The 25,615-nt window shown below is 44.9% G+C and overlaps 2 protein-coding genes across 4 annotated transcripts; one reads left to right on the top strand and one right to left on the bottom strand.

Annotated features, from left to right (window-relative positions):
• Positions 1 to 1,764: 1,764 nt before the first annotated feature.
• Positions 1,765 to 12,581, bottom strand: BYSL (bystin like). The gene is made up of 7 exons (XM_081914594.1): positions 12,221 to 12,581; positions 10,470 to 10,632; positions 7,374 to 7,512; positions 6,808 to 6,941; positions 4,963 to 5,123; positions 4,060 to 4,162; positions 1,765 to 3,593 (listed from the first exon to the last, which is right to left on the bottom strand). The coding sequence occupies exons 1-7, from the start codon at positions 12,564 to 12,566 to the stop codon at positions 3,245 to 3,247; spliced, it is 1,395 nt and encodes a 464-aa protein (XP_081770720.1). The 5' UTR covers positions 12,567 to 12,581; the 3' UTR covers positions 1,765 to 3,244.
• Positions 12,582 to 13,386: 805 nt separating this feature from the next.
• On the top strand, positions 13,387 to 25,317 carry MED20 (mediator complex subunit 20). 3 transcript variants are annotated; one of them, XM_081915515.1, is made up of 4 exons: positions 13,387 to 14,072; positions 17,355 to 17,509; positions 20,820 to 21,073; positions 24,179 to 25,317. In XM_081915515.1, exons 1-4 carry the CDS (start codon positions 14,059 to 14,061, stop codon positions 24,392 to 24,394), a joined length of 639 nt encoding a protein of 212 aa, XP_081771641.1. In that variant the 5' UTR covers positions 13,387 to 14,058; the 3' UTR covers positions 24,395 to 25,317. The 3 variants fall into 3 exon arrangements, with proteins under 3 accessions (XP_081771641.1, XP_081771640.1, XP_081771642.1); XM_081915514.1 differs by lacking the exon at positions 13,387 to 14,072 and adding an exon at positions 14,098 to 14,566; XM_081915516.1 differs by lacking the exon at positions 13,387 to 14,072 and having other exon boundaries at positions 17,373 to 17,509; positions 20,825 to 21,073.
• Positions 25,318 to 25,615: the final 298 nt, after the last annotated feature.

Raw genomic sequence — 25,615 nt, forward strand, 5'->3', positions numbered from 1 at the left:
ATCTTTCTCCAGTCCGAGACCCATCCTTGCAGGTTTGTCTTGGGCACTAGGCATGGGAGATCTCCAGCCGTACCAGCACTAGGCAGCTTCAGCAGGCTCATTTACCAGCTCTGCATGGAGTTAACAGCTTTCGCCTGTGACCGCTTCGGCTAAGTGATGCCAAGTAGATAGATGGGAGACGTGCAAATTGTTCTGTAATCTGCGCTCGGGGAAGAGGCTGTCCTAGGGGACATCTTCCCAGTGCAAACAAACTTACTGCACAGAGGAGCCACTCAACCAAATCTCCCCTGGAGCTAAAAGCTGTTCAAAACCAATTACTCTTCTCTACCCAGCTGCTGCTGGAACAGCACTGAGCGCGTCTGCTTTGTGAACATGGGCATCAACGCTCAGACATTTAATGTGGCCCTAGGGCTGCAAAGCACAGGAGGCCAGCAATAGGAGAGGGTTGCCCTCTGATATCCTCTCCTTGTTAACCAAGATTAGAAACGTGGCTGCAAGACCCCAAGCATCTAGATAGAGCAAGGATGGGCAGCCAGAGGGCAGCACAGAGCCTTCCTTCACTCCCCCAGTGGCCTGACAAGTCCCCAGAGAGCTGTGCCCACTTTCCCCCACTGCCTAGCTATCAAGCTGGGAAAAGATTGCCGTTCCCATGCTGCTAATAGGGGGAAGCCAGGGAAAATATACCGTGGAAAGAAGCCACTGTGGGAACAGGCTTGTTAAAGCACCACAAGTGATTGTTCACAGCTGTTTCTAGTTCTCAGGGGACGCCTCAAATTCAGCAGCACAAAAACCTAAATATTGCTGCAACTTGAATTTACCAGACCATTTTGGTAACGAGGGAGGAGGGAAGTGGTGGGTGGGGCGGGCACACACAAGTTGTAAAAGACTAGAGCCACTCTCTTTAGTCACCAAATGTGGTTGGTGTATTTAAGAAGCCTTTGATCACTTAACAAGGTGCCCTTGATTAACTGGGAAGTAATTGCATTTAATAGTGCAGGAAGAAAACACCATCTTTTGAAGAGGCACTTCTCTCCCACAGAAGAAGGAATAGGCAAGAGCTTGGAGCCACAAGCCTCCAGTGGAGATCCTTCACCTTGAACAGTTGCGTGACAGGCAAAAATGCAACATGCAAAACTCCTTGCACCTGGAGATGTGGTTGGAGAGCCATGTATGCTCTATATGTATTCTATACTGGAACATCCAGGGCTCTTTACACATATGTTCTGCCACAGCAATATGTGTATTGAGCATATTACACCAATCCTGGCCAGACCACTGGATGCCAATTAATTTCTGGGCCCAATTCAAGTGCTGGTTTTGACATACAGCGCCTTAAAACAGCTCAGGATTGCAATACCTCAAGGGCTGCCTCTCCCCACATGAACCAACCTGGGACTCTTGTGATCATCATCTGGGGCCCTTCATGTTTCCCCTCCATGAAAGATCCAGAAGGTGGCAGTACAAAAACAGGCCTTGTCTGTGGTGGCTCCCCATTTGTGGAATGCTGTCCCCATGGAGGTTCATCGGGTGTCTTCATTACATATTTTTAGGTGCCAGATCAAAACCTTCCTCTATAAACAGGCCTTTGTCTGATTAGCATTCCATGACCTTTTAAATGTGTTTGTGAGAGGAGGATTATTGGCCTGCTTTTGTTTTCTTATGTATTTTGTGTTCTCATTGTGTACTTTTCTGTTGTGAACTGCCCTGTGCTGTTCGGATGAAGGACAATATACGAATTTAATTAACAACTTTTCTGAAAAAAGGTTGCTGGTTACTCAGATATTTATTCTTGGCATTACGTGTAATTTCAAACTTATGCACCTCATTTGGGTTTATATACCAGCAGTATGGGCATTAACCAAGCTCTAGCATGCCTTTATTTTTAGACCTGTACTATGAATAGCCTAGCCTTAGAAACCCAGAAAGCCAAAAATCTAACCTTCAAATGTATAAATACCCAGCTGACAGATTTAGCTATGAACATCTACCTAGAGGGGACAGGGAAAGAGACAAGAATATGGGGTGCTCAGCTGCAGTAACCGGATGACATACATGATGGGGGCTGCTTATATGGGAAAACAATAGGAAGAGCATCAAATTAACCGAGGATGGGGTAGCAGGGACTCGGTGCATCTCAATTGGCAATGGCTAACTTGTTCCAGGGGTCCAAAGTCTTCTAGCTATGTGGGGGTTGAGCAACCCAACCCTAATGCCCGAGGTGACTTCATATCATCACATGCCTGGAGCATCTCTCTATTCCAGTGCTGGAGACCGCCCAGCTCAGAGGCAGCATACAAGCCTCAGGCAAGTTGTGCTGAGCTGGGTGTAAGATGGTTTCCCAAAGACTTGTTCAGAGAAACAGCTTAGGCCTAGCTCAAGGTTGGGGAGCCTATGGCTCTCTAGATGTAGCTGGACTACAACTCTCACCATACACGGCAATTTGCAACGCTGGCTGGAGCAAATGGGATGTGGGGATTCCAACAACATCTGGAGGGCCAGAGGCTTCCCACCCCAATGCAGTTTTCCCCAACTGACAACTAGGAAAGGCAAGTGGACGGCCAGTTTGGGAGTTTATGGCTCTCAGGCACAATGTGTGGTGCTTGGGCTGTGTCACCCTCAAAAGCAAAGCAGGCCACATTCATCACAGAAGTGCAACGGTCAACCCAACAGCCCCTGCGAGACCAGCACCAACATGCCAGACGCCACCTGTGAGCCAAACGGGCCAGAAAGGCTGGATACAGCTCACGGGCCACCAAGACTGGTCCCCCCTGCTGTAAAAGGGTAAGATTCTTGACTACCAATATTTCCATTGGAGGCCAGATCCTACAGAGCAATTACAACCCCCTGCAGTTGGTAGATGCTCTTTCCTCCCTACTAATCTGCAGCTCAACGGTATATCTCCCTGCTGTTGATCAGCAACTTGCATCCACCAGGACCTCAAACGGGGCAAGTAGTCACTGCAGCCCTTTAACAGCAGCTCTGTCGCAAAAAGGGGGACCCATTTCTCATGAGAGGGATGCTGGTTTCTAATCACCATGAATGCATGTCGAGTCAAAAGGGGGCAGAGGGCTTACAAATACTTTCAACCCTGCATAAATAAGGCTACTGTGGATCAAAGCAGTGAGGGTACAAACCCTATTTGTTCGACAGCGTGCTGTAGCTTCAAGTTCAAACCAGCAGCTGCCTTTGACTCAGAAGTTCTGCTGTGATCACAATCTGTGGAGTCCCCCTTCCCATCCTCCGTTCACTCCATTGCCACTGGCTGCATCCCCTCCACATCCCGGCACTTGGAGTTCACTAGCTCCCTGCGGATCTCTGGAGAGATCTGGGGGTGGCTGTGAAACTTGAGCAGCTCTAAGAGGGCTTCTTTCTGCTCTGAGGACAGGTCCTCTTTGTATCGCTGGGCAAAGGTCAGAAGGCACTGGTGCCAGAGGACAGGCAGGGTGCGTCGGTCCGTCCGGAAGGCGAGGAAGTGAAAGACCAGGGCATCCACCACGCGGAAAGGCAAGGCGTACTTCTTGTCAATGAGCAGGCGGAGAAAGATGCTATTGGCGCCACTGTACTCCATCTCAGCAATCTTTAGCATAGCAGCCCTGTGGGGGTGGAGGAGGGGAAGAAAAGGAGGAGGAGCAAATGAGGCTTTGTTGCAGGTCCACATCAATGGATGACCTCCATTCGTGAAAGCCAAGGGAAGAGAAAAAGTGACACAAGGAAATTGCCACAGTTTAGTTAAGTACTCTCTGGCAAGTTCCTTTGATAGTCACACTGCCCAGCTACAAGCGTGGCTTCAGAATACAATCTGTAATGGGGAAGCCCATGCAGGCTTAGGAAGACTTTCCCCAAGACAGCAAAGGTGTTTCTGACCCCCCCCCCCGTGGGGGGGGGGGGAGAGAGAGAGATGCATGGGAGAAAAGGCAGGAAAGTCTATCCAGTCCTACCATTCCAGAGTGGCTGGAGAAACACAGCCAGATGGGCGGGGTATAAATAATAAAATTATTTATTATTGTTATCATTAGTGCAATTTCCCTTCCACCTCGGAATTAGCCTAACTCTTCTTACCCGGAGTGAAGGACAGGGATGGAACACTTGGTGAGGATGCTGCCCACAATGATGGCTTCTCGCAGTGTGCATGTTCCTGACTCACATATGGGGAGGAGGATCCCTGGGGAGATGACGGGGGGAGGGGGAGAAAGGAGCATCATATAGTTATCTCTTATACAGACACAGAAAGTATTTCATCAAAGGCTAAAACTATTTTTTAAGGGGGGGGGGGGACCATTCAGTTCTTTCGCATCTAGAACCTTTCACATCTAAGAATATGCAACAAACACATACCACACTAACAACACCTCTGCACAATTCAGTATTATTTATCAATAAAATCAAGTTTAAGAATAATTCATCAAACTCAGAAGCAGCTTCCCCTTGAGGCTTTCCTCCTAGCCTGTCTTACTTCTGGGACTGGAGCCTGCCAGAGAGAAAACTGCCAACTTTTTTTTGGGGGGGGGGACAGGACTGAGCAGCAGGAATGAGCAATTTTCTTTCTTTCCACTTTGTGTCAGGTTGGTAATGATTTCACTCATAATTCCATTCTGTATTTGGGGTTTTGTTGTTGAAAAACAAACCCTCACAAAACAAACCATCACAAAACATGTGATAAATGCCTATTTATCAAGTGCATATTTTGATAATTTTCAACTACCGTGAATTGTGTTCCAGAGGCAGCAAAGCTTCCAAATGCCAGTTGCTGGAAACCGCAGGAGGGGAGAGAGCTCTTGTGTTCAGATTCTGCTTGGGGGTTTCTCTCAGGCCTCTGGGTAGCCACTGTGAGAACAGGATGCTGGACCAGATGGGTCGTCGGCCTGATCCAGGAGGCTCTGGTGTTATTATAGTGCAATATATGAACCCCTGGATAAACCTCATTTCCATGTATTTGTCCTCCAAGGTCAACTTTCCACTCACCTTTGAACCAGGCTCCAGGTTTGAACAAGGCCTTCTTCAATGCCATGTAAAGATGGAAGTTGAGGCGCTTATATTCAGCAATGTCATCTCTGACTCGCGGGAGAAGCACCAGATTGTAGAACCTCTGGGCCATCCTCTCTTTGAGGTTAGAGGAAAAGATCCTAGGGGAAAAAACAAAGGCATTTGGGGAGAGAGGGTGGAAATGGAGAAAAAGAGAAGCAACCTGAGTTAGGATAGTTGGAGAACTGGTCAACTTCCCTCCTTGTGCTTGCACTATGCAATACATGTATAACTGCAGCATTCCACATTGCCCCCGCCCCCCGCCCCATCTTGACTTTATACTTCAAGCTTTTGAGGCTGCGGAATCATTTTTATTTATCTACACATTTCTATGCTGCCTTTTCAACCTAACCCTTCAGAGTTTTGGTTCCTCTTTACCAAACGAAGTGGCAAATTACAACAGTATAAAATAAAAATACAATCCGAAACAAGGACAGCAGCACACACAAAAAGCCAGATCCTTAAATTATTTTGTTCTCATAAAAAAGAAAAGAGATGTCCATGCAAGATATATCAGAGTCAGGCAACTAGTCATGCACCACCAACACCAATTCCTAATGGTTTATGTGTAAGAGGAGATTCGTTTTAGGAATGGCCTGTGTCTTTCGCCAGAGCTGCACACTGCACTGTGTATCACCAAAGAGGAAGAGGAACCAAAGTTCTCTCTCCAAGAGAACACGGAACAAGCATCAGATGCATTTACACTTGTGGCTTCCTCCCAGGGCCCACTGTGCTGTATCTCAAGAGCTCTGGGTCCTAATGCTCTGTTTCAGGTCCTCCTGGCTGAAAGACATGGTGCTAGAAAGGTCTCTCCCCCCTACCATTTTAAATACTTTATTGAAATTCATAGGTAGCATACACAATATACCAAGATGAAAACAATCGTGTACTAATAATCTTATATATGTTTACAAAAATCAAATTTAAATTAAATTTATGCAATCTCTTTTTTCCTATCTTTTTGCTAACATAGAATAGACTTCCTATCATTTCCCGATGCACATAACCTTTCTGGTGATGAATGTACTTATCATTATTACCTTACTCTTTCTGTACTTTCTAATACTTTCTTACAACAATTCGTACCTTTTTGCTAATTTCTTAACAGTTCGTTTAAACAAGGGTCTTTGAAACGCTGCCATAGATAGAAAGGTCATTTTTTAATCAGACATTGCATATTCTCTTTGTTCCTGCTTGGATACGCTTTGTCAAATAACAGGTTTCTTTTTACAAGAGGAGCCTCATGAACTGCAATACTGGGCAGGAGTAGTTGAGTAGATGGGAGGAGGAGTGCTGGTGGTGAGATCAAAGCAACCTGACTGCCTACACACTGGGGAGTGGGGCAGGGGGCAGAATCTGATCTCATGCCCAGGAATATGATGGGGGGGTTCCACTTCTGAAAAGCAGCAAACTTAAGCGCAGGGTGATGTGTATGTGCATGCATTAAAAAGTGCAGTGTAGTGCTACGATCCCCAAATGAAAGAAAAGGAGCTATTGGAAATATAAACACGAACTGCTCTGTAATCACTCCACACATCCACACAATCCATTGATATTGCAGAAATAAGTATCAGTATTATTGAAACAAGGACTTTCATTTCTGTATGTCATTGAACATAAGGACTCATCTGCTGCATAGTGCTGTATTTTGGCTATTCGACCTACTGAAGGATGATCAGAGCAAAAAGCAAGAATCAAAGGAATTGTGGCAGCTCATGGGATGGGGCAAGATGAAACCTTCAAGACAACACATTATTCCCTGCAGTGTCACAGATGGAGTCCTACCTTGTTGCCTGGTACATGGCAGCTGCTGTCCACGTTTCAGGCTCTGTGATATACAGGATCTGCTCCCAGTTGGACAAGGCTGGGATGATCTTGAATGCCTTAGGCAGTTTCCCACTCCTATATTTTGACAGCACCTGAAAAAGAAATGGGGGGTGGGGGGAAAGAGAGATGAATTTAACACGGACAAGCAGACAAGGCTACTTTATTCCAGGGTTTATACCCATTGTTTAAGAGATCTTCAGTGAATGTATTTTAAGAAGCATTCAGATAGGATATTCTTAATTTTCCACATACTAGCAAAATATGTACCAGTCTATCAGCATGGAAACAAATTCTAGTTAATATTCATATGTATAATGCATCATCTTAACCTATAGTGCCAGTATGGAAACACAGCCATTAGCTGTTCCCCACCCACACCACTCATGCTATGGGTGTGTGAATCAGAGCAAGCAAAGAGTTGCCCAAAACTAAGATTTCTAAACGCTGCAGCAGCTGGACTAAGTCCAACCTGATGTGTGCAGAAGCACACACACCTATTTGCACAGAAGTAGCATTATTCTTACTTCTTTGACACCCTTGTAGACTTCCAGGACACGGGGATTAAGCTGTGGCATGGGCCGACCAGATATTTCAGACATCACAGTTTCCACCTCTGTCTGCTTCTCAGTGATCTTCTCCATGATAATGTCTGCCAAGGTGCGCCTAATGGGTATCCAGAGGAAACAATATGGATCAGGGAACTTAGAAAGCTCATTGGCAAATCAAAGCAGCAGAGGCAACAATAAGATTGATTCCCAGCCTAGTATTTAACAGGGGAGATGAAGTTTCCACATGTGATATCCCTTGCTCACATGGCTACCCACCTTTGCTAAGTGAACTGTCTGCCATACTGGTACTGTTCAGTGAAAATGGCTGCTGTGCAATACAAATAAGACTGAAGGTGGCAACAGGCATCTGCTGAGGAACAAGATCTTGGGGTTCTAGCTCAATGAAGATATTGACAACAAGAATAGGCAGCTCTCAAAAGTTTTAAAGGTTAAATTAAAATTTCAGTTCACAAAAATAACGTGATGCCAAAAGAGAGGTGTCAGTCCAAATCTATTTTGCATGAAGAAATTCTAACGTGGGTAAGTCATATGAGGGCCAGAGGTTCCTGCTCTGCATTCCAATCTTGGAGAACGGAAACTTGGTCATTACTGGGAATGCCAAACAGAATGGGCTGAAAATTGGGCTTCCTGCTACCCCTGCAGTATCAAAGACGGCATGCCTAAAATAATAACTAAAGCACCATCTGCTGGTTAAAACAAAAACAAGAACAGAATTGAAAAGTATACTTGGGTGCTAGCTTGCTTTACTTATTTGCTGAGAATCTGATGAAATCATGCCAGTTCCATAAGCAAAGCAGTGCCAGAATTCTTAGATGAGATATTCTGTTAAGGGTCAGTTCACACATAAAAGTATCACTGTAATAGTTAATGGCTTCTACTCAATTGTTCCCTTCTCTGCATACATTAGCAAAAATGTGCAGATAGTCCGATATAGAAAAACACAAGGTCCCTAGTGACCTGGGGGCCTAAAAAAATCAAATATTTTTCCTGTACACAGCTTGACAACAAGTTTTAATTCCCCTACATAAGACTGCAGTTGTTGCTGGGATGTCAGTGGCTTCAGAAAACAGCACCAAGATCTGCTGTGTGTACAGAGACTACCAACTTATGTGGGACTCTATCAGAGGTGGGCAACCTTTGCCCCTCCAGATATTGCTGAACTACAACTCCCATCATCCCTTGCCATTGGCCATGCTTTTTGGGGCTGATGGAAACTGCAGTACAGCAACTTCTGGAGAGTCAAGGTTTATCCACTCATGGACTATCTGCATGTACCACAGGCACATAAAACACCACAAATGATCATAAGGAAGGAAAACAGCCACTGTGAAACTCTCTCATATTCTCTTTCTTCACTCTGAACCCTCTCAAGTATAACCAATACAAAATAGGCACTTGCACCCAGGGCTCACTGAAGTGATGAAACTCAGGGTGGGGGTGGAGGTAAAACCATACAGCAGAAATAACTTAGTCACCTAGAAGCCTAACAATTTCAAATAGTTTTACAGTCCTGTACACAGTTCAACAAGCCTTAATCCCCTTCCAGAAAGGAAATAGCTCACAATTAATTTTACATTGGATAACTGTCATAGAAGAAGTAGAACATTACACATTCTTAAAAAACTACATAAATGAGAATGGACAAGGGCATAAGGGAAAGAGTATACATACATCTTCCCTATGAGATGGCTGTCCAACAACATAGCCTAATTCAAGCTCAATTCACTCACAGAGACAAAAACATTAACAGCTTTAGTTCGCATATGCTCACCCAGGCACTTTTACAAGTCCCACACAATGTTCATTCTGTGCTCGTAGGTACTTCTGTACTGAAAGTTTGGTTCCTTACACTATGGAACTCCCTACCCATTGACATTAAGCAAGTACTTTCTCTGTATAGTGTTGTAGGTAAAGGTAAAGGGACCCCTGACCATTAGGTCCAGTCGTGACCAACTTGGTTGCGGCGCTCATCTTGGTTTATTGGCCGAGAGAGCCGACATACACCTTCTGGGTCATGTGGCCAGCATAACTAAACCACTTCTGGTGAACCAGGGCAGCACACGGAGATGCCATTTACCTTCCCGCCGGAGCGGTACCTATTTATCTACTTGCACTTTGATGTGCTTTCAAACTGCTAGGTTGGCAGGAGCAGGGACCGAGCAACGGGAGCTCACCCCATCGCGGGGCTTCGAACCGCCGACCTTCTAATCGGCAAGACCTAGACTCTGTGGTTTAACCCACAGTGCCACCCGTGTCCCTCGTATAGTGTTTTAGCACCTGCTAAAAACATTTATGTTTAGGGAAGCCTATCCAGTCATGTAAAATCATAGCTGTCAACCGTCCCTTATTTGGCGGGAAAGTCCCTTATCCCAGCACCGTGTCCCGCTGCTGTCCCTTATTGATGATGTCCCTTAAATTTCCCGGGTTTCAAAGGAAGCAGCTCCTCTCCCTCCCTCCCTGCCGGCCAGGGTGGAGGGAGGCTCCAACTGTGTTGCTTGGCTGCGTTGCTCACCCAATAAGGAGTCTAAGAATGACTGGGGGATGGAGCTTGCATGCCTTGTGCCGATCAAATCAGCCACGTTGCCTGGGGACTCGCCTTTGCTCAGCGCTTCCCAGCGGAGAGGTGGTGGTGGTTTTCCTTGCTGCATCCCTTTTGCCGGGTTGCTGCGCTGTGAGAACCACCGCTTGAGGCTTTGTTTGGCTGCTGGCTGGGCTTTCTGCCTTTGGCTTGGAGGGGCTCAGAAGTTGAACATACATGTGCTCTGAAAATCCCTTATTTTGGCTGCTGATCCCTTATTTTCGAGGCTGCTGATCCCTTATTTTCAAATCTGTAAGCTGACAGCTATGTGTAAAGTTGACATGTATAATGTGTGTGTGTGTGTGTGTGTGTGTGTGTGTGTGTGTGTGTATAAAACTGCTGATTTGATTTATATTTTTGTTTGTCAACTTGCTTTTCATGTCTAACTTTTTACCACTAAGCAATCTATAAATACTGCAACATAAAAAATAAAGTCTAAGCAACTGCCAGGATTTGAGCACTCCAGTGTTTACCTCAGTGGTGGATTCTTGTTCATGAACATCTCAATGGCTTTTTCATCCTCTGGATTCACGGTTACCTCATCACAATACTCTCCCTTCCCCATGGCTGCAGCTTGCTCCAGTGTTGGCCACTCATCATCATCTGTATCTGAATCTCTGTCCTTTGAGGCAGGTCCTGGAAAGAGTAGAACAAATACAGGTTTGGATATTTAATCAGAATAAATAAATCCTGGCTCAGTGGTAGAGTGTCTGCCCTGGTTTGATATTTGGCATCACTAGATAAGGCTGGGAATGTCCCCTGTCAGAAACCCCAGACAGCCACTGCCAGTTGCTGTCGAAAACACTGAGCAAGATGGAACAATGGTCTGACTTAGCATAATGCAGCTTCCTATGCAGCTATTTCTTTCAGGTCTCGGAAACTTAACAAAAAAGAGTTATAACTATAACACATAGAACCTGCAACAAAGCACTGAAGTGTGAAATGCTCCTTCTTCAAATATCTAAAGGGCTGTCACACAGAAAATGGAGCAAGTTTGTTTTCTCCTGCTCTGGAGGGTAAACCTCAAACCAATGGATTCAAGTTACATGGATTCAAGAAAGGAGATTCCAACTAAACATCAGGAAGATCTTTCCGTTGGTAAGACCTCCGATAGCGGAATGGACTCCCTTGGAAAATGGTAGACTCTCTTTTTAAAGCAGAGGCTGGATGGCCATCTGTCAGGTATGCTTTAGTTGAAATTCCTGCAATGCAGGGGGTTGAACTAGATGACCCTCAGGGCCCCTTCCAACACTACTCCAAAAATTCTATGTTTCCCATTCTCTCGTCACTTTTTTCTGTTCCTCCCCCAACCAAGTGGGTTAGCATTCTCTGACCATTAAGCACTGCCTATTGGGTTTGTCCACAGGCCTCCCAGAGCTTTATAAGCTACAACTCCCACCAGCCCCACTTACGATAAATTAATAAATAATAATAATAATAATTTATTATTTGTATCCTGCCCATCTGGCTAGCTTTCCCCAGCCACTCTGGGCGGCTTCCAACAAAATATTAAAAATACAATTAAACACCAGATATTAAAAACTTCCCTAAATAGGGCTGCCTTCAGATGTCTTCTAAAAGTCAGATACAGTGGACGCTCGGGTTACAAATGTGATCCGTGTGGGATTCACGTTTGCAACCCGCAGCAGCGCATGTGCGCACGTGTGGGTTGCGATTTGGTGCTTTTGCGCATGTGCAAAGCGCGATTTAGCGCTTCTGTGCATGTGTGACTGCCGAAACCCAGAAGTAACCCGTTCTGGCACTTCCGGGTTTCGGCAGTCCGTAACCCGAAAAAAACGCCATCTGAAGTGTCTGTAACCTGAGGTATGACTGTAGTTGTTTATTTCCTTGACATCTGCTGCGAGGAAGTTCCACGGGGCCACTACGGAGAAAACCCTTTGCCTGGTTCCCTGCAACCTCGCTTCTCGCAGTGAGGGAACCAGCAGAGGACCCTGGGAGCTGGACATCAGTGTCCCGGTTGAACGATGGGGGTGGAGACGCTCCTTCAGGGATAGCATTAGCAAGAGCAGATGTTGCAGCCCAGCGACACCTGGAGGGAACCAAGCGGGGCTGGCGCTCAGAGAGGGGTCCTTCCCAGCCCCACCTGACGGTGCAGGGGGTTGGAGTCAAGCAAAGCAAGTGACACCCCACCCCCCACCCTGAGCTGCGGCCGAGCCTCCTCGCTGGCGAAGAGGAGACCCCGGCGAGCCCACGGGACGCTCACCCAGGACGGTGGTCTTCGCCTTCTCGGGCTCGCCTCCGCCCGCGGCGCCGTGCTCGGCCTCCAGCTCCTCTTGCTGGATCCGAGCCTGTTCCAGGATCCTCCGGGAGAGCCTCTCGTCCACGTACTCGTCTTCGCCCTCGCCGCCGCCATGCTTCCCCGCTTTGCCCCGGCGCTTCACCCTCGTCACGGGCTTCACGGAGTCGCCCTGGAGGATCTGCTCGGCCAGCGGAACGGACGCCGCCTTCGCCGCCCCGCCGGAGCCCCTCGAGCGCTTCACTTTCGGCATGGTGCCCCCCGCAGCTGAAGAGCCGGCACACGTGTGAGGAGGGGCAGTTGCAAAGCGCATGCGCGCTCGTGGAGAACCCTTCCGACTACAGAGCTATGAATGCAGAGAGACGCGTCGTTGCCTGGATAGACGATTTCCGGGCTCCTGTTGAAATCTACAGCAGAGATTATTGTGGCTATTGAGGCATAGTAAGCCTCACTGTTTATGGCGAAAGCTGACGGGCAAATAAATTGTGTTAGTCTCCTTTGGTGGTGAGAGAGGTTGGGGTTGGAACACAAGCGAATAGTAAAGAGAACTCGCACAAGCGACGCTGACACAAAAACCCACAAATACATTAAGTAGAATACGTGGAAGCATTGCCACCCGACCCCTACCTCACTCACCATGCCCCCCACTTCTTCCCCCCTTTTCTTCCTAAGGTAACACTAATGTCTCAACAAATGAAACTGATCTGTAGAAAATGTAACTTGAAAAAAGAGACATTGCACATACTTTTGCAAACCAAGAAATCTTTAATATAAAAATGTGTTTTTTTTAAAAAAAAATACAAATAAATAAATAGTGTTAGTCTTTAAGTGAGTCTTTGTGAGTTTGCCTGAGTGTGGGCCACCCTCTTGGTTTCTGCTCAGAGAAGCCATTTTAAAATGCCCCTCGGGGCCGGAAGTGACAGCTGCCCATAGCAATCAATGGAGGAATCCCAAAATCTCACGCTGGCGGCGCTGCGGTGTCTGCTATGGGGCAAATGGCCGCGGTAAAGTCGGGCGTGCTTTCCCTTGCCGAGGGAGTGCTTATTTCGTGTGAAGAAGCATCCCCCCCACCCTCAAAGGAAAACCCCCCTATGAATAGCTCTGCTTCCGTGACGATGCAGATCCGTGTTTCAAGCCGAGGCGGAGAAAAAACATGCCCCCCAACAGCTCTGTGGTGTTGACGTTGGGGGCTTGACAACAACCCTGCGGTGTAGGAATACTCTCAGTGTAGGTGGGGTGTGAAGCTGGAGCGCATGGCAGCAACACAACCCTGCAGTATCATCGCAGGTTAGAGCTGGCGCTGAGACTGGTTTGGCTTTGCAGACCAAAATCCCGCTCAATTCATACTACGGCTTATAGCTGTAGCGCTTATTTATTATATTTTTTAATTTTTAAAAAATCCCGCCTTTCTTCCACCGTGGGGGGTTTCCTTCTGCTCCCATTTCATCCAGGTACTGATCCAAACCCGGATCTCCATCGGGCAGGATGGCTTCATAGATGCCCATTGCTCCTCTCTGGACGATGCTTCTGCATTACTTGCTTGGAGCACCAGGTGGCTGGTTCTGGATGGGGCCTTTCTCAGCTCGGTTGCATCACTTCCTTTTGGCTTTCTTCTGTGAGAGCGTGGAAGGCGAGGCTGCTTCTTCGTCCCTGTTCCGGCAAGGAGGCTCCTGGGCAGACGCCCCGAAGACCATTCTTTGCACGCGTTTAAAAGGGCAGGAGGGAAGCGCCTTGGAGCCGCGATCGATCTTTTTTCTTTTCTTTTGCAAGGACTACCCCAGTCTCTCTTGGAGGCCGTCGGAAGCATGGGAGTCACCTGGTACGGCATTTTGACTCGGGTATTGATTCATTTGCAAAATGCTGCCGCAGAGTTTGTAGCAGGTTGGTGGTGCTTGGGAGACGATCAGTAGCCGAAAAGACTTCGAAAAGGAGTTGGGGAAGGATAGGTTTTAGAACTGTAACGTGTGAACACGCGAACGGCGGGTTTTGTAGTAGAATTGGGTTACCGGCGCTTTAAAGACAAGGCGAGTCAAGATGCTCGTGAAGCAGCAGCAGCAGCGGGAGGCAGGGTTGTTCAAATAGATGCAACTGCCGTTGAGACCGCTTCAGCAGCGGGGAGGGTGTAAGTAGGTGACCTGGCTGTGTGAACGAATTGCGTGTCCCCGCAAACGGGGAGTTGTTGCAATAACTGAGGCAGTTGCCTGATTATGAGAAAGGAGGAGATCGGTTTGTGTCATTCAGGCTGAGAAGATGAAGGACGCAAAGTGTCAGGATCCTTGGGTGGATGCATTTGACATTAGAGGCTGGATGTAGGCAAGTATGCGCTTGCTGGTACCACCACATCTTCACCGCACCCCTGCCCTGGATTCAATAATAATAATTAATACCCTGTCCATCTGACTAGGTTGCCCCATTAGTAACACATCCTCTAAACCTAGGTGGAAACTCAAGGCAGGAGATAAAAAGGGAGAAGACAATGGACAATGAGGTCTAACAAAGGGTCATCTGGGATCTGGTCAATTATTGCTGTTGACTTACCTTTAGATATATAAATTACAGATTTTTAGTATTTTATTGCAAGTCCACCTTTCTTCCAAGGTGGCAAGTGCTGTTTGTTAAAGTGATAAACACAGTTCTCTTTCCCCATTTTATCCCCATGGGAATCCAGAGAGTCCACTATTACAGGCATAGCAGTCCAAGCCTCCTTGAAGTTCTGGGGAAGGGCTGAGCTGGATCCCAAAACAGCTCCACTGCCATCACATGACAGAATTGAGCCTGACTGCTGTGCTAGCTCCAGGCTGCCACAGCAAGTTGCCCCCTTCTTTCCCCCACCAGCTTGAGGGGGACAGGCACTGGTTGTGGTTTGGATTGCACCCTAATTAATATAAAATAGTTAGCCTTTCCACACTAGTTTACAGGAGAATGATGTAAAAATATACACAACAATAAAAAATATTTTTATACTACAATTAAAATATGCATATTGAAGCAGCTAGTGCCACAACTGGGGGCTGCTGGGTTGTTGTTGATTCATTGCAGGGCCTTCTCAGTCGCAGCTCCTCACCTGTGAAATGCCCTCCCTCATTATTGACTTTTAGGAGGAATTTGAAAAGATTCCTCTTTACTGAGCCAATGGATGGCTGAAAGATACTGTTCCTGGAAATCCTGAAATCGTTAGCTGAGATAATGCTATTGTTTTTAAACTATTTTTAGAATGCTTATAAACTAGAACGTTTTTGACTTTTTAAAAATAATTTTTATGACAGTGTTTTCATAATACTGTTGCTGCACTGGGCTTCTTTTCATGTAAGGGCAGGACCACTGGAGAGTTACATTGCCAGATGTGGCTTTAGAGACCGATAAGGGAGAGACATGTTTTATCGCAGGTGGTAGATTTGCTGCTAAAGGGGCACCATGGTGTTTCTTCTCTCTGCGTTCCTCCCAGTGGTACATAAAGAAAAAACAAACCAATTGCAACACATCAGTCTCAAGAACTAGTAAATATAAACAACAAGAGCATCCTTATGCTATCTATGATGAAAGGCTCTTTCAAATAAAACAGTTTTACCTTTTGATCAACAGAGGTGTCAAGAAAATATTTCTTCCTCAGCCTAGGCATATGCCCATGAGAAGGTCTTGTCTACGCTTCAAAGTTAGGGCTCTCAGATAGGACCTTAGGTGATAATTTTAATAAATGGGCAGGTTCAAAACAAAGAAAAAACACTGTACCTTTTTTCTCTTCTAACAACCTGGACCAGCCGTACAACATTTTTAAAATGGTAAAAATCGTGTCTATGCTAAATGTATGTTTCTTCACTAGTACACCATTATGTGTGTGTGTGTGTGTGTGTGTGTATGTGTGTGTGTGTGTGTGTATGTCTACCAGCCTTGACAACCAACTGAATAAATTATTATCAATGTGTTTAGTTTTGCGCCTCATTGCCAGTGATACCCAGTGCATGGCACATTCAAGGTGTGTAGGAAAACATCTGAAACAAGCAGATTTTGTCTGGTCTACCTCACTCTCAGTCTCATTCAAATGCTTTATACAGCCTTGCAAATAACATCATAAAAATTATCAGGCTATAAATGTTTACTCACACACTTGTAGTACCTCAGTTACTTGCGGCATATCAACACAGCCAGTGGGAGAACAGCAACTCTCTTCTAGTTTCCAGTCTGTCTTCCTAGTTGTAACTATTGCAAGTAACTATTAATAAGTCTATATTTGTAGTTACAGAATGCTCTTGGTTATAAAGCAGATTCCACACAGTATGAGAATTTTTGTGGCTTGAGTTAACACTCAACATTCTTCCATGTCAGTTTAGCCTATATACATAACTTCCCATTTATTAATTATTTGAGTTTTTGAAAGTGGCTTTAAATAAATTATGTGATATTCTACAAAAACCAGGTATGTCTCCCATGCTATTGAAACTTAGATGGTAAGCTTCTCGGGACAGACAATTTTTTGTGTTTATTTACTTGTTGATCACTGCCAATGAAACATCCCAAATAATAATAATTTATCATTTGTACCCCACCCATCTGGCTGGGTTTCCCCAGCCACTCTGGACGGCTTCCATAGAAACCAAAAATACACTAAAATATCACACATTAAAAACTTCCTGAAGCAGTTAGCAATTAAAAATAGATATACAGTGGTACCTCGGGTTAAGAACTTAATTCGTTCTTGAAGTCTGTTCTTATCCTGAAACTGTTCTTAACCTGAAGCACCACTTTAGCTAATGGGGCCTCCTGCTGCCGCTGCGCCACCGCTGCACAATTTCTGTTCCCATCCTGAAGCAAAGTTCTTAACCTGAAGCACTATTTCTGGGTTAGCAGAGTCTGTAACCTGAAGTGTTTGTAATCTTAAGCATATGTAACCCGAGGTACCACTGTAATAACAACTTAAATTTGTTTTTACTACAATCTACTTTGCAAAGGGGTCATATGCACTGGTAGTGCTATGTTAATATTGACAATAAAGATGTTACAAACATGGGCTTCCTTGGGTAGCATATAAAGAACTAAAGTACATAGTGGCTGTGATTTTGATGAATGAGGTTTGTTGTTGTTGAAATCCTTTCTCCTGTATTAGTGTTTCCCAGATGCCAGTGACGGAGGGGAAGAGTGTCCAGCAAACAGTTGAAATTTTAACAAGAAAGCTTGAGCTGCTTGGAGCAGAGAAACAGGGAACCTTTTGTGTAGACTGCGAAACGTACCACACTGCACCCTCCACAATGGGCAATCAAGGTAAGCATTTAATTTCCTACAATTTAAATCTACAGCAGGTCAAACTGCTCCTGTTCATTCTCTTTATTTACCAAAAAGGATTTGAGCCCTTAACATGTGTGTACCCATTTTAGTGTTTATGCAAGCAGCAACAACCCACCCTCAAAAATCTCCATATTTCCCCCCACCCCCAAGGATGGAAAAGCTTAATTAATTCTCCTCTCACATACCGTGTAGCTGGTACAGTGGCCTTAACTGCATTTTCCTAAATAAATACATAAATCCAACACATCCAGAGGCTGGCTAACAGTCCTGGACTATACTGCAGGGGTGTCATACATTACTCTTCCCTCCCCACCCACCCTGCAAAAAGAAAAAAAAGTATGGCAGCACAGGAGTACTTTGCAGGGCTGTAACTCATGCTTTCTCAAACACAGTATCTAGCCCCTGTAATATCGATATACGAATGATTGATTTTATTTGTATTTGCAGGGTATTTTTAAAAAATATATACACATACTCAGAAAAATACCAGTTTTGGCATTAAACTGAACCTGAGTCAGAAAGAACATGAACTCCTGTCTTTGCTGCTAACTTTTGCAACCATCTCTTCTCTACTAAGGAATCTTGAGAACATCACTTCCATATGAACCACTTTCTTCTCCATTGTAGGAATTTAGAGAGAAAAATTTAAAGTGGCCAAGGAAGTCCTAAAAAAGGCTTCAGAATGAACCAGGAAGTTCCTTCACTGGACAATGAAGGAAGGACTTCCTGGGTCATTTTGAAATCGTTTGGGGGTCTTCTCTTCAAGTTGTATGAATCTAAATTTCTCTCTAGCACTCAGTGATTACAGTGGGTTGATATCTCACAAAGCAATGGTTTTGAATGACACCCATACATTTTGCTTTATAATATTTGTTCTAAAAGGGATCAAGACTTACTTAAAAAACTAAAACCTCAGAGTGTACCCACCCTCCACTGGCTTTGGGCTGGTATAGATGTACCTCTTTGCACACACACACCCTTTTCAGCATCCTTGCTTGTTCCATTGACTGCAGTGGAAACAAAGTTCAGTGGACCTTTGCATCATTAGTCAGGATCCAACCCGCTAGCATCAAGCACTTTTAGCATAATCAGATAAACCCTGCAAATAAGTCTTTGAAAGAAACTTTTACACAAAAACTTGTTGACAAATGAACATTTCAGCAATGTTTGTGTCTTCCAAATGACATTTGATTGATTCAAGGTCCCATTAATCTAAGCAAAACATATTTTACAAGCTATGTGATGCTTGTTAGACCTGAATTAAATTCATCTGGAAGATAATTAGCAGAGCTGAGGTTTTACAGAGCCAGATTTCCTGAAGGAACTTGGAAACGTTCAGTGTATTCCTCATCACCCTGGAATATGGCTCAGGGAGTTTGCCGTTCTGGATTGCCAGCAAATGTTCTTTGCCACTTTCTCATAAGTTAATTATTTTTCCCTCTAGATGTCAGCAGTGTGCTTGGGCGACCATCCTTTTGCCTCAGGTTCATAAACATGGCTGGATCTATGGTTGCTAGCATGGAGATACATATATTTCTGCAGTTCCTCAGTAGGGCTTGAATCAATGCCCTACTGCTGGCTTTCACTAAGAACATTAAAACCGTGGAGGAAAAACAGCAAAACACCACTAGAGCTGTACTGTAAGCATATCTGGGAGTAAGCCCTATTAAACCCAGTGACAGTGAGCATCTGAATTAAAAATAGATCGGATTAGGCTGTCTGTATAACTACTAGTTTAATCTGGAGAGAAACCCTGCAGTGATTTTTTAAAGAGGTATTTCTAAAGCCTCATTTAGATTAGTTATAAAGATGCATCTTATTTGGAATCCTAAAACAGTTGCAGCACAGGGGACTGTTGCATCAGTTGCTAACACGTCATTGTACTTGCCTTAAAAAAACAATAACAACCCAGACCAACTTACATTACAGACATTAAAATCAGATATAAAAAAACAGAACAGAATGAAGTCTAAAATCACATCCATTCCAAACATATATAAAAGACAGGTCTAATACAACCCACACCACTCAAAACTGGAAAGAAATAGGCCGCAAATATACCCCAAATCCTGCAAATTAGGGACCAAAAGCATCGTTTTTGCCTGGTACAATTCCCACTGGTACAGTAGGACCGACGTTTGCTATTACCGAATTAATCCATTGATCAAATCAGCTTAATCCCTTCATTTTAAGGGGGATTGGCAAACTTTCTCTGGAGTGTAACAGAGATGCAGATCTTGGTGCTAATGTCTACTTGGGCATGGCTACAATGCAGGGCTGGCTAGCCTATGGTCTGGATCCAGCCTAGCAAGACGCAGGAAGTGGCTTGCCAGCCCCTACAACTTTGCCTTTGTCTCCCGATCTCAGTGCTGAGTTGGGGAGACAAAACATTCTATGTGTTAGAGGTGACGTTGAGGGCAGCATTTCCCCCACCCCTAACACTGGAGTGGGAGGGGAAGGAGTGGAAGCACTGTACGTATTTTGTTCCTTACTGAAGTACCTCTGAGTTCTAAAAGGCAGCATTTTCCGCAGCCTTCCCTGACCTATCAGAGGTGGACAGGGAAGAGCGGCCTCTCCTGGTGCAGGACTTCTTCCTGTCCTCCTGCCCTAGGCCTAGGGCTGCCATACGTCTGGATCTTCCCTGGGTGTGTCCAAAAAAAGTACAACTTTCAGGGTGTCCTGGTTTTTACTTTTTGAAATGTGGCAACCCTATCCTGTCCCCAACCCTCTGGAGCTGACTTTGAAGGTGCATGGGGAGCCAGAGATTATAGAAGAGGAGACGGAAGAGGAAGCTCTATTGTGTGTGCAGAAGTCCATTGTGCCAATAGAGCTGCAACACTGGATACAATCCCAGGTCTGGTGTTCATTGTGCTCTGCATAGTACTGTGCCACAATAGATTCATTAGGCTTCTGAAGATTTTTGCTATGACTGTTGTAGTTCAAATTATAGTCGAACCCCTCTTTTCTCTATCATGCAAAATAATGTTGTTGAGCGTACTTTTGTAAGGAGGTTAAGCGGATGTGTATCTGAAGTATATACTCTAGAAAGAACAAATGCTCATTTATCTCAAGGTCATGGTTCTTTAAGTAAAATAACATTGATTGCGTTTTGCTAGCCTGGAAAAGCCATTCAGCGACCCGCGCGACGTAGAGATTCTGTAACAGCCCCAGTGGTTGTCAAGCAGCAAAGAGACAAAGGAAAATGTAACAGATGCTTCATTTTAAAGCATCTTAAGAGGGAAGGAATAACAACATTGAAGTGAAAGTAATGCTGCTCTTGTTTCAGGGCAGGCTGCCAAGCTGATGTATGTGATGCACAATTCCGAATATCCCCTCAGCTGCTTCGCTCTCTTTGAAAATGGCCCTTGCCTCATAGCGGATGCCAACTTTGACGTGCTTATGGTGAAGCTGAAAGGCTTCTTTCAGAATGCCAAAGGGAACAAGATAGAGAGCCGTGGAACCCGGTACCAGTACTGCGATTTCTTGGTGAAGATTGGCACTGTTACCATGGGGCCCAGCGCCCGTGGTATATCTGTGGAGGTAAGGATGCTCCTCAAGCGGGGGGGAAGTCAGCATATGAGGTAATATATTACATGGCTCCAGCTCAGGACAGGTATAGCAAACACTTTACTGAATCAGGAAACATAAGATATGTATATAGTATATAGGAGGTGAGACGGTCTTTGTGGGCCTTTGAGGTGGTGTGGACTGCATGCTAACTGGGGCTCTTTGGAGCTGGAGTCAAACAACATCTGGAGTGCCATAGGTTCCCCAGGCCTTCCATAGGACATAACAGTACCTGGTTTCTCCCCTCAGAGCCTAAAGCTGGGCACCAGGGTGGTCCAGGGTTCATGAAACCTACACAAACCCTTGCAATATCCCTGTCCAGACCCCCACCCCACTGTGGTTAATTGGTAGTAAAGTGGTACCTCGGGTTACATACGCAGCAGGTTACAGACTCCGCTAACCCAGAAATAGTGCTTCAGGTTAAGAACTTTGCTTCAGGATGAGAACAGACATCGTGATCCGGCGGCACAGTGGCAGCAGAAGGCCCCATTAGCTAAAGTGGTGCTTCAGGTTAAGTACAGTTTCAGGTTAAGAATTAAGTACTTAACCCAAGGTACCACTGTATCTCAAAAAGGGAGTTGCTATGTTGTACTCATTTTTTCTCCACACATGCTGAGAAGCCTGTCTTTCCCTTCATGATCTTTTATCTCTGTGCAAAGCCGTGACTATTTCTACCTGAGGGTCCACAAGTTGGTTGATTTGCTTGGCACACAGGCTTTAAAAGAAGTGATCCCGTTACAACGAGCTTACTAAGCACCATTTGTAGCACATTAGCTGTGTAACTGTTCTCCATAGAGTGTTTTATAGGCATTGTATAACATGAGCTTTTTAGGGGGCGAATATATGCCTAGTTCATGAAAAATGAAAACTGGATGGATGGATGGATGGGCAATTCTTGGCGGAGCAGATTCAGATAGCTGACAGCTCGAGGTCACTGAGCTGTTTCAGTTGAGGGAAAGCCTGGTGTCAGTGGGGTGACATCCTTGGGCAGTTGTCAGTGCCCCAGCAGAGTCCACTGCTGCTTTTCCTCAAGACGTTTTAAAAAGCTAATGCATACCAGTGCTATCGTGGAGTTTATGGCAGTGCCCCAGAAGTTGAGTAGCCTTGGAGCAGTGTAATGGTGTGTGTGTGTGTGTGTGTTGGTGGCTGTTTTTACACTGCTAATTTTTGCCATTTCTATCTCTGATGCCATTAGGGGCTATCACTGAGGCAAATGGAGCAAGGTGCCATCAATATGCCGGTGACACTCAGCTCTCGTTGTCCATAGCCTAGTTGTCCATTAAAAGCAAGAGGCAGTGAAGATCCTGGACCAGTGTCTGGATGCAATGGTGGCTGAATGAGACTGAATCCTGGCAAGAAAGAGGCTCTGTGGGCGAGTGGTTTTTGTGTCTGAGAAACTGGTCCATTGCCTGCTATAGATGGGGTTGCGCTCCCTCTGAAGGAGCAGGTATGTAACCTTGTCCTTGGTGGCAAAGAGGGCAGACAGCTGCAACCATTCCTGCACTGAGTCATCTTGGTAACTTCAAGGCTACACTACTTGAATACACTCTACATGGGGCTTCCCTTGTGCTTGGTCCAGAAACTGCCATTAACGCAGAATGCTACAACAGAATTGTTGACAGGAGAGTCTCTTGGCATATTACACCTGTGCTCAAAGTGTAAACCATTTGTTAGAATGGAGGTTATGTTACTAATTGAACTTTGGCTCAGCAATCCAGACAGTTAGGTCTTTCATTTCAACAATTTAAAAAAAGTATTATCAAAGACCTAATCCTGTTTACAGATGAAACGTTTTCCTGTGAACAGGATGTGCTATCTTTGGTTCTGAACTAACCAAAATGCATTTGAGAGGGTGTGATTCACAAATTAAATTTGAGTTGTTTATGCCGATTTATGGGCATGGTTTTGATTTTTAAACAAGGCTAGTCCAATGCCTTTGGAGAACTGACTGCGTAGTGGTTAGCAAGCTCTGAACATAGACATACATACACAAACCTACACAAAGCTTTTCTTTTGGATTTGTAGCGTTAAACCTTTGTTGTGCAATGAATGCCAATTAAAACAAATGACAAGGTGGCCTTGTTGGTCTCAGCCAAAGACATAATCCAATGATCAGAACCAAAGGCATACGCTTGAAAAGCTGAGACTTTCATATTGCTACGGTACCTAGTACTTATTTGCTGTGTCACTTTGTCAATTACCTAGGCATTGTAGCTATGCTGTATAAATACTTCCACCTCTGGGTTCAGTAATTGTCTCTAATCAGCTGAGAGCTGTGTCTCCATCTGCTGAGGATGAACAGTAAAATCCTAGAGGGAGGTAACTTGACTGGCAATTCCTCAGCTTTGGAACCATTTCTCCCCACCCCCGAGAGGTTTGCCAAAGCCTGGATTTGATCAGAATCCAGAATTAATACAACATTTGTGACATGAGCAAACGTTTTGTGACTTTGGCTAATTTTAGTCTTACGCTTATTTTTAATTTAAATTTTTTTTTGCTATGAGTCAGAAAGAAGGGGGTTGCTTTATAATATTCATACTTCCAGTATTCTGGACTCCACCCCAAAAAGGCACTGAATTTGCCCTTGCTTTTGGCATTTGTTCTAATCTTGCGGTGATAAGCCCATGCAAGCTTAAGGGTTGTAGCCAGTGCTGCATGACCAGAGTTCTGTTTGCACAGTAGGAGTTCCCCTTCCTCACACTATGCGATTCCAAAATCTATTCTGGAGCGCCCTGCTACCATATGGAGCAGATTTTGAGGGTACACGGGTGGGGGCTGCAACAGAGAGGAAATTTCCACAGTACAAATGGAAATCTGCTGCTTGAACGAAACAGCAGTGTTTTGATACAACCCTAAATAGAGCTAGAACCTGAGAGTGTCTGCTTGAAAGTTCCCAAGCGCCTCAGGATTTTCACGATCTCCATTAACCCCTAGCAATCTTTCTTGCAAAGAACGGGTGAGCCTCTCCACTGCTACTAAACATGATGCTTTTTGAGAGGTTGGGATGGAATCGTAACTGCCCGCTGGAGAGTTCTTGTTGGCTGCTGGCTGCTTCAGAGCTTTTGTTTCTGTTGCCAGGTGGAATACTGTCCCTGTGTGGTAGCCAACGACTGCTGGAACCTGTTAATGGAGTTCATGCAAAGCTTCATGGGAAGTCACGCTCCCGGAATCCCTTCTGTGTTTGGCAATAAGCACGACAGCATCTACAGCTCGGCTGAGACAATGGTCCAGTACATGGAACTCTTCAACAAGATTCGCAAGCAGCAGCAGGGGCCTGTCGCAGGAATCAGATGAGGAAAGCTTCGTAAGGCCTTATTTCACGGAAGCAATCATTTTGCTGAATAGTCGGTTGAAATTGCAGTTCCATCCCCGTAGTCCAGATCGCAATTGTTTCCCATTAAATCAATGCAGTCTGTCTCCCTAAGAGAGGTAGAATTAATTCTGTCTCATCTCAAACCTCCAAGGATATGCCTCTCTTATAATAATGGCATACTTTGCCTTAGACTGCTATCTCAGAGATCTGCCTCCCGCTCTTGAAGCAAGATTCCTGCCCCTGAGTGGTAACTAGAGGAAAACAATCATCTTGAAGGAGCACAGGTTGAAATAGCATAGAAATAGGAGAATGGGCTTTGGGGGTCCTTAATTTCCTTGACTGGCTACGAGTGAACATGACATTTCTATGAGAGTGAAAATATGTTAATATGGCTTTTATTAAAGGAACTTTAATTTTGCATATTAATTTTGTAGATGTTATCTATTTTATAGATTTTATCCTATAATTTGTGGGAGATTTATATTTTGGGTTGAAACGTAATATCTCGTTGAAGCAAGCAAGATAAATTATCTGTTGGCTTATCTGTGTTTAAGTTATTGGCATCTTACTATCTTCAAAAAGCATTTGAGAGGAATAAAATGTTTGGGCTTTAGGTTCATTTCACTGAAGTCTTAGGGCTTAATTCCTCTGCCTTCTTGACTAATGTTTTCTGCTGGAACAGATAAAAGCCCTGACAGTGCAAAACTTGTACAGAGCAAGATTTCAGTCAAAATCACTAAGGCATCATTATCTTTTGAAGACGATATCAAAAAAATGCACAACATTTTCACCTTATTGTATTTGCTTGTGTTTTAAAACTTGTTATGTTTTGTTACTTCTACAGTTTGTTGTGTTTACTGCATTTAAAGCTTCTCAAATTAAAAACAAACAAACACAAAACTAATCTAGGACCCTCTCTTCTTTATTAACGGAGTCCAAATCTTGATAAAGAATTTGGACTGGCTGTGTAAACCTCCCCCCCCCCCAGCCTTACAATTGCCTCCCCCTTCACCCTGACCTATTTGTGTATGAGCCTGGTATTGTGCTATTCTGTGCAGTAGCAACAGGCTGTAGGCTTCAGCCCCAGGATCCTTGTAATAGTGTGCAGGTAAGGAAACTCTGTACCTGTGCTCCAGTAATGGAAATTTGTGCCACCATTGTGCTGAGATAACAATACATTTGGTACTGTTGGGCTGGTGCTG

This window comes from Podarcis melisellensis (assembly GCF_964234715.1).
Source record: "Podarcis melisellensis genome assembly, chromosome: 6".
Lineage (NCBI taxonomy): Eukaryota > Metazoa > Chordata > Lepidosauria > Squamata > Lacertidae > Podarcis > Podarcis melisellensis.

Excerpts from the sequence above, each read along its gene's own strand:
- BYSL (XM_081914594.1), bottom strand. The coding sequence starts at position 12,566 with ATGCGCTTTGCAACTGCCCCTCCTCACACGTGTGCCGGCTCTTCAGCT. Across the intron at positions 7,513-10,469 it reads AACAAGAATCCACCACTGAG|GCGCACCTTGGCAGACATTA; the intron begins GTAAACACTGGA and ends GATACCCATTAG. Across the intron at positions 4,163-4,962 it reads ACCTGGAGCCTGGTTCAAAG|GGATCCTCCTCCCCATATGT; the intron begins GTGAGTGGAAAG and ends TCATCTCCCCAG.
- MED20 (XM_081915514.1), top strand. The coding sequence starts at position 14,538 with ATGCATTTGACATTAGAGGCTGGATGTAG. Across the intron at positions 17,510-20,819 it reads CTCCACAATGGGCAATCAAG|GGCAGGCTGCCAAGCTGATG; the intron begins GTAAGCATTTAA and ends CTCTTGTTTCAG. Across the intron at positions 21,074-24,178 it reads CCCGTGGTATATCTGTGGAG|GTGGAATACTGTCCCTGTGT; the intron begins GTAAGGATGCTC and ends TTCTGTTGCCAG.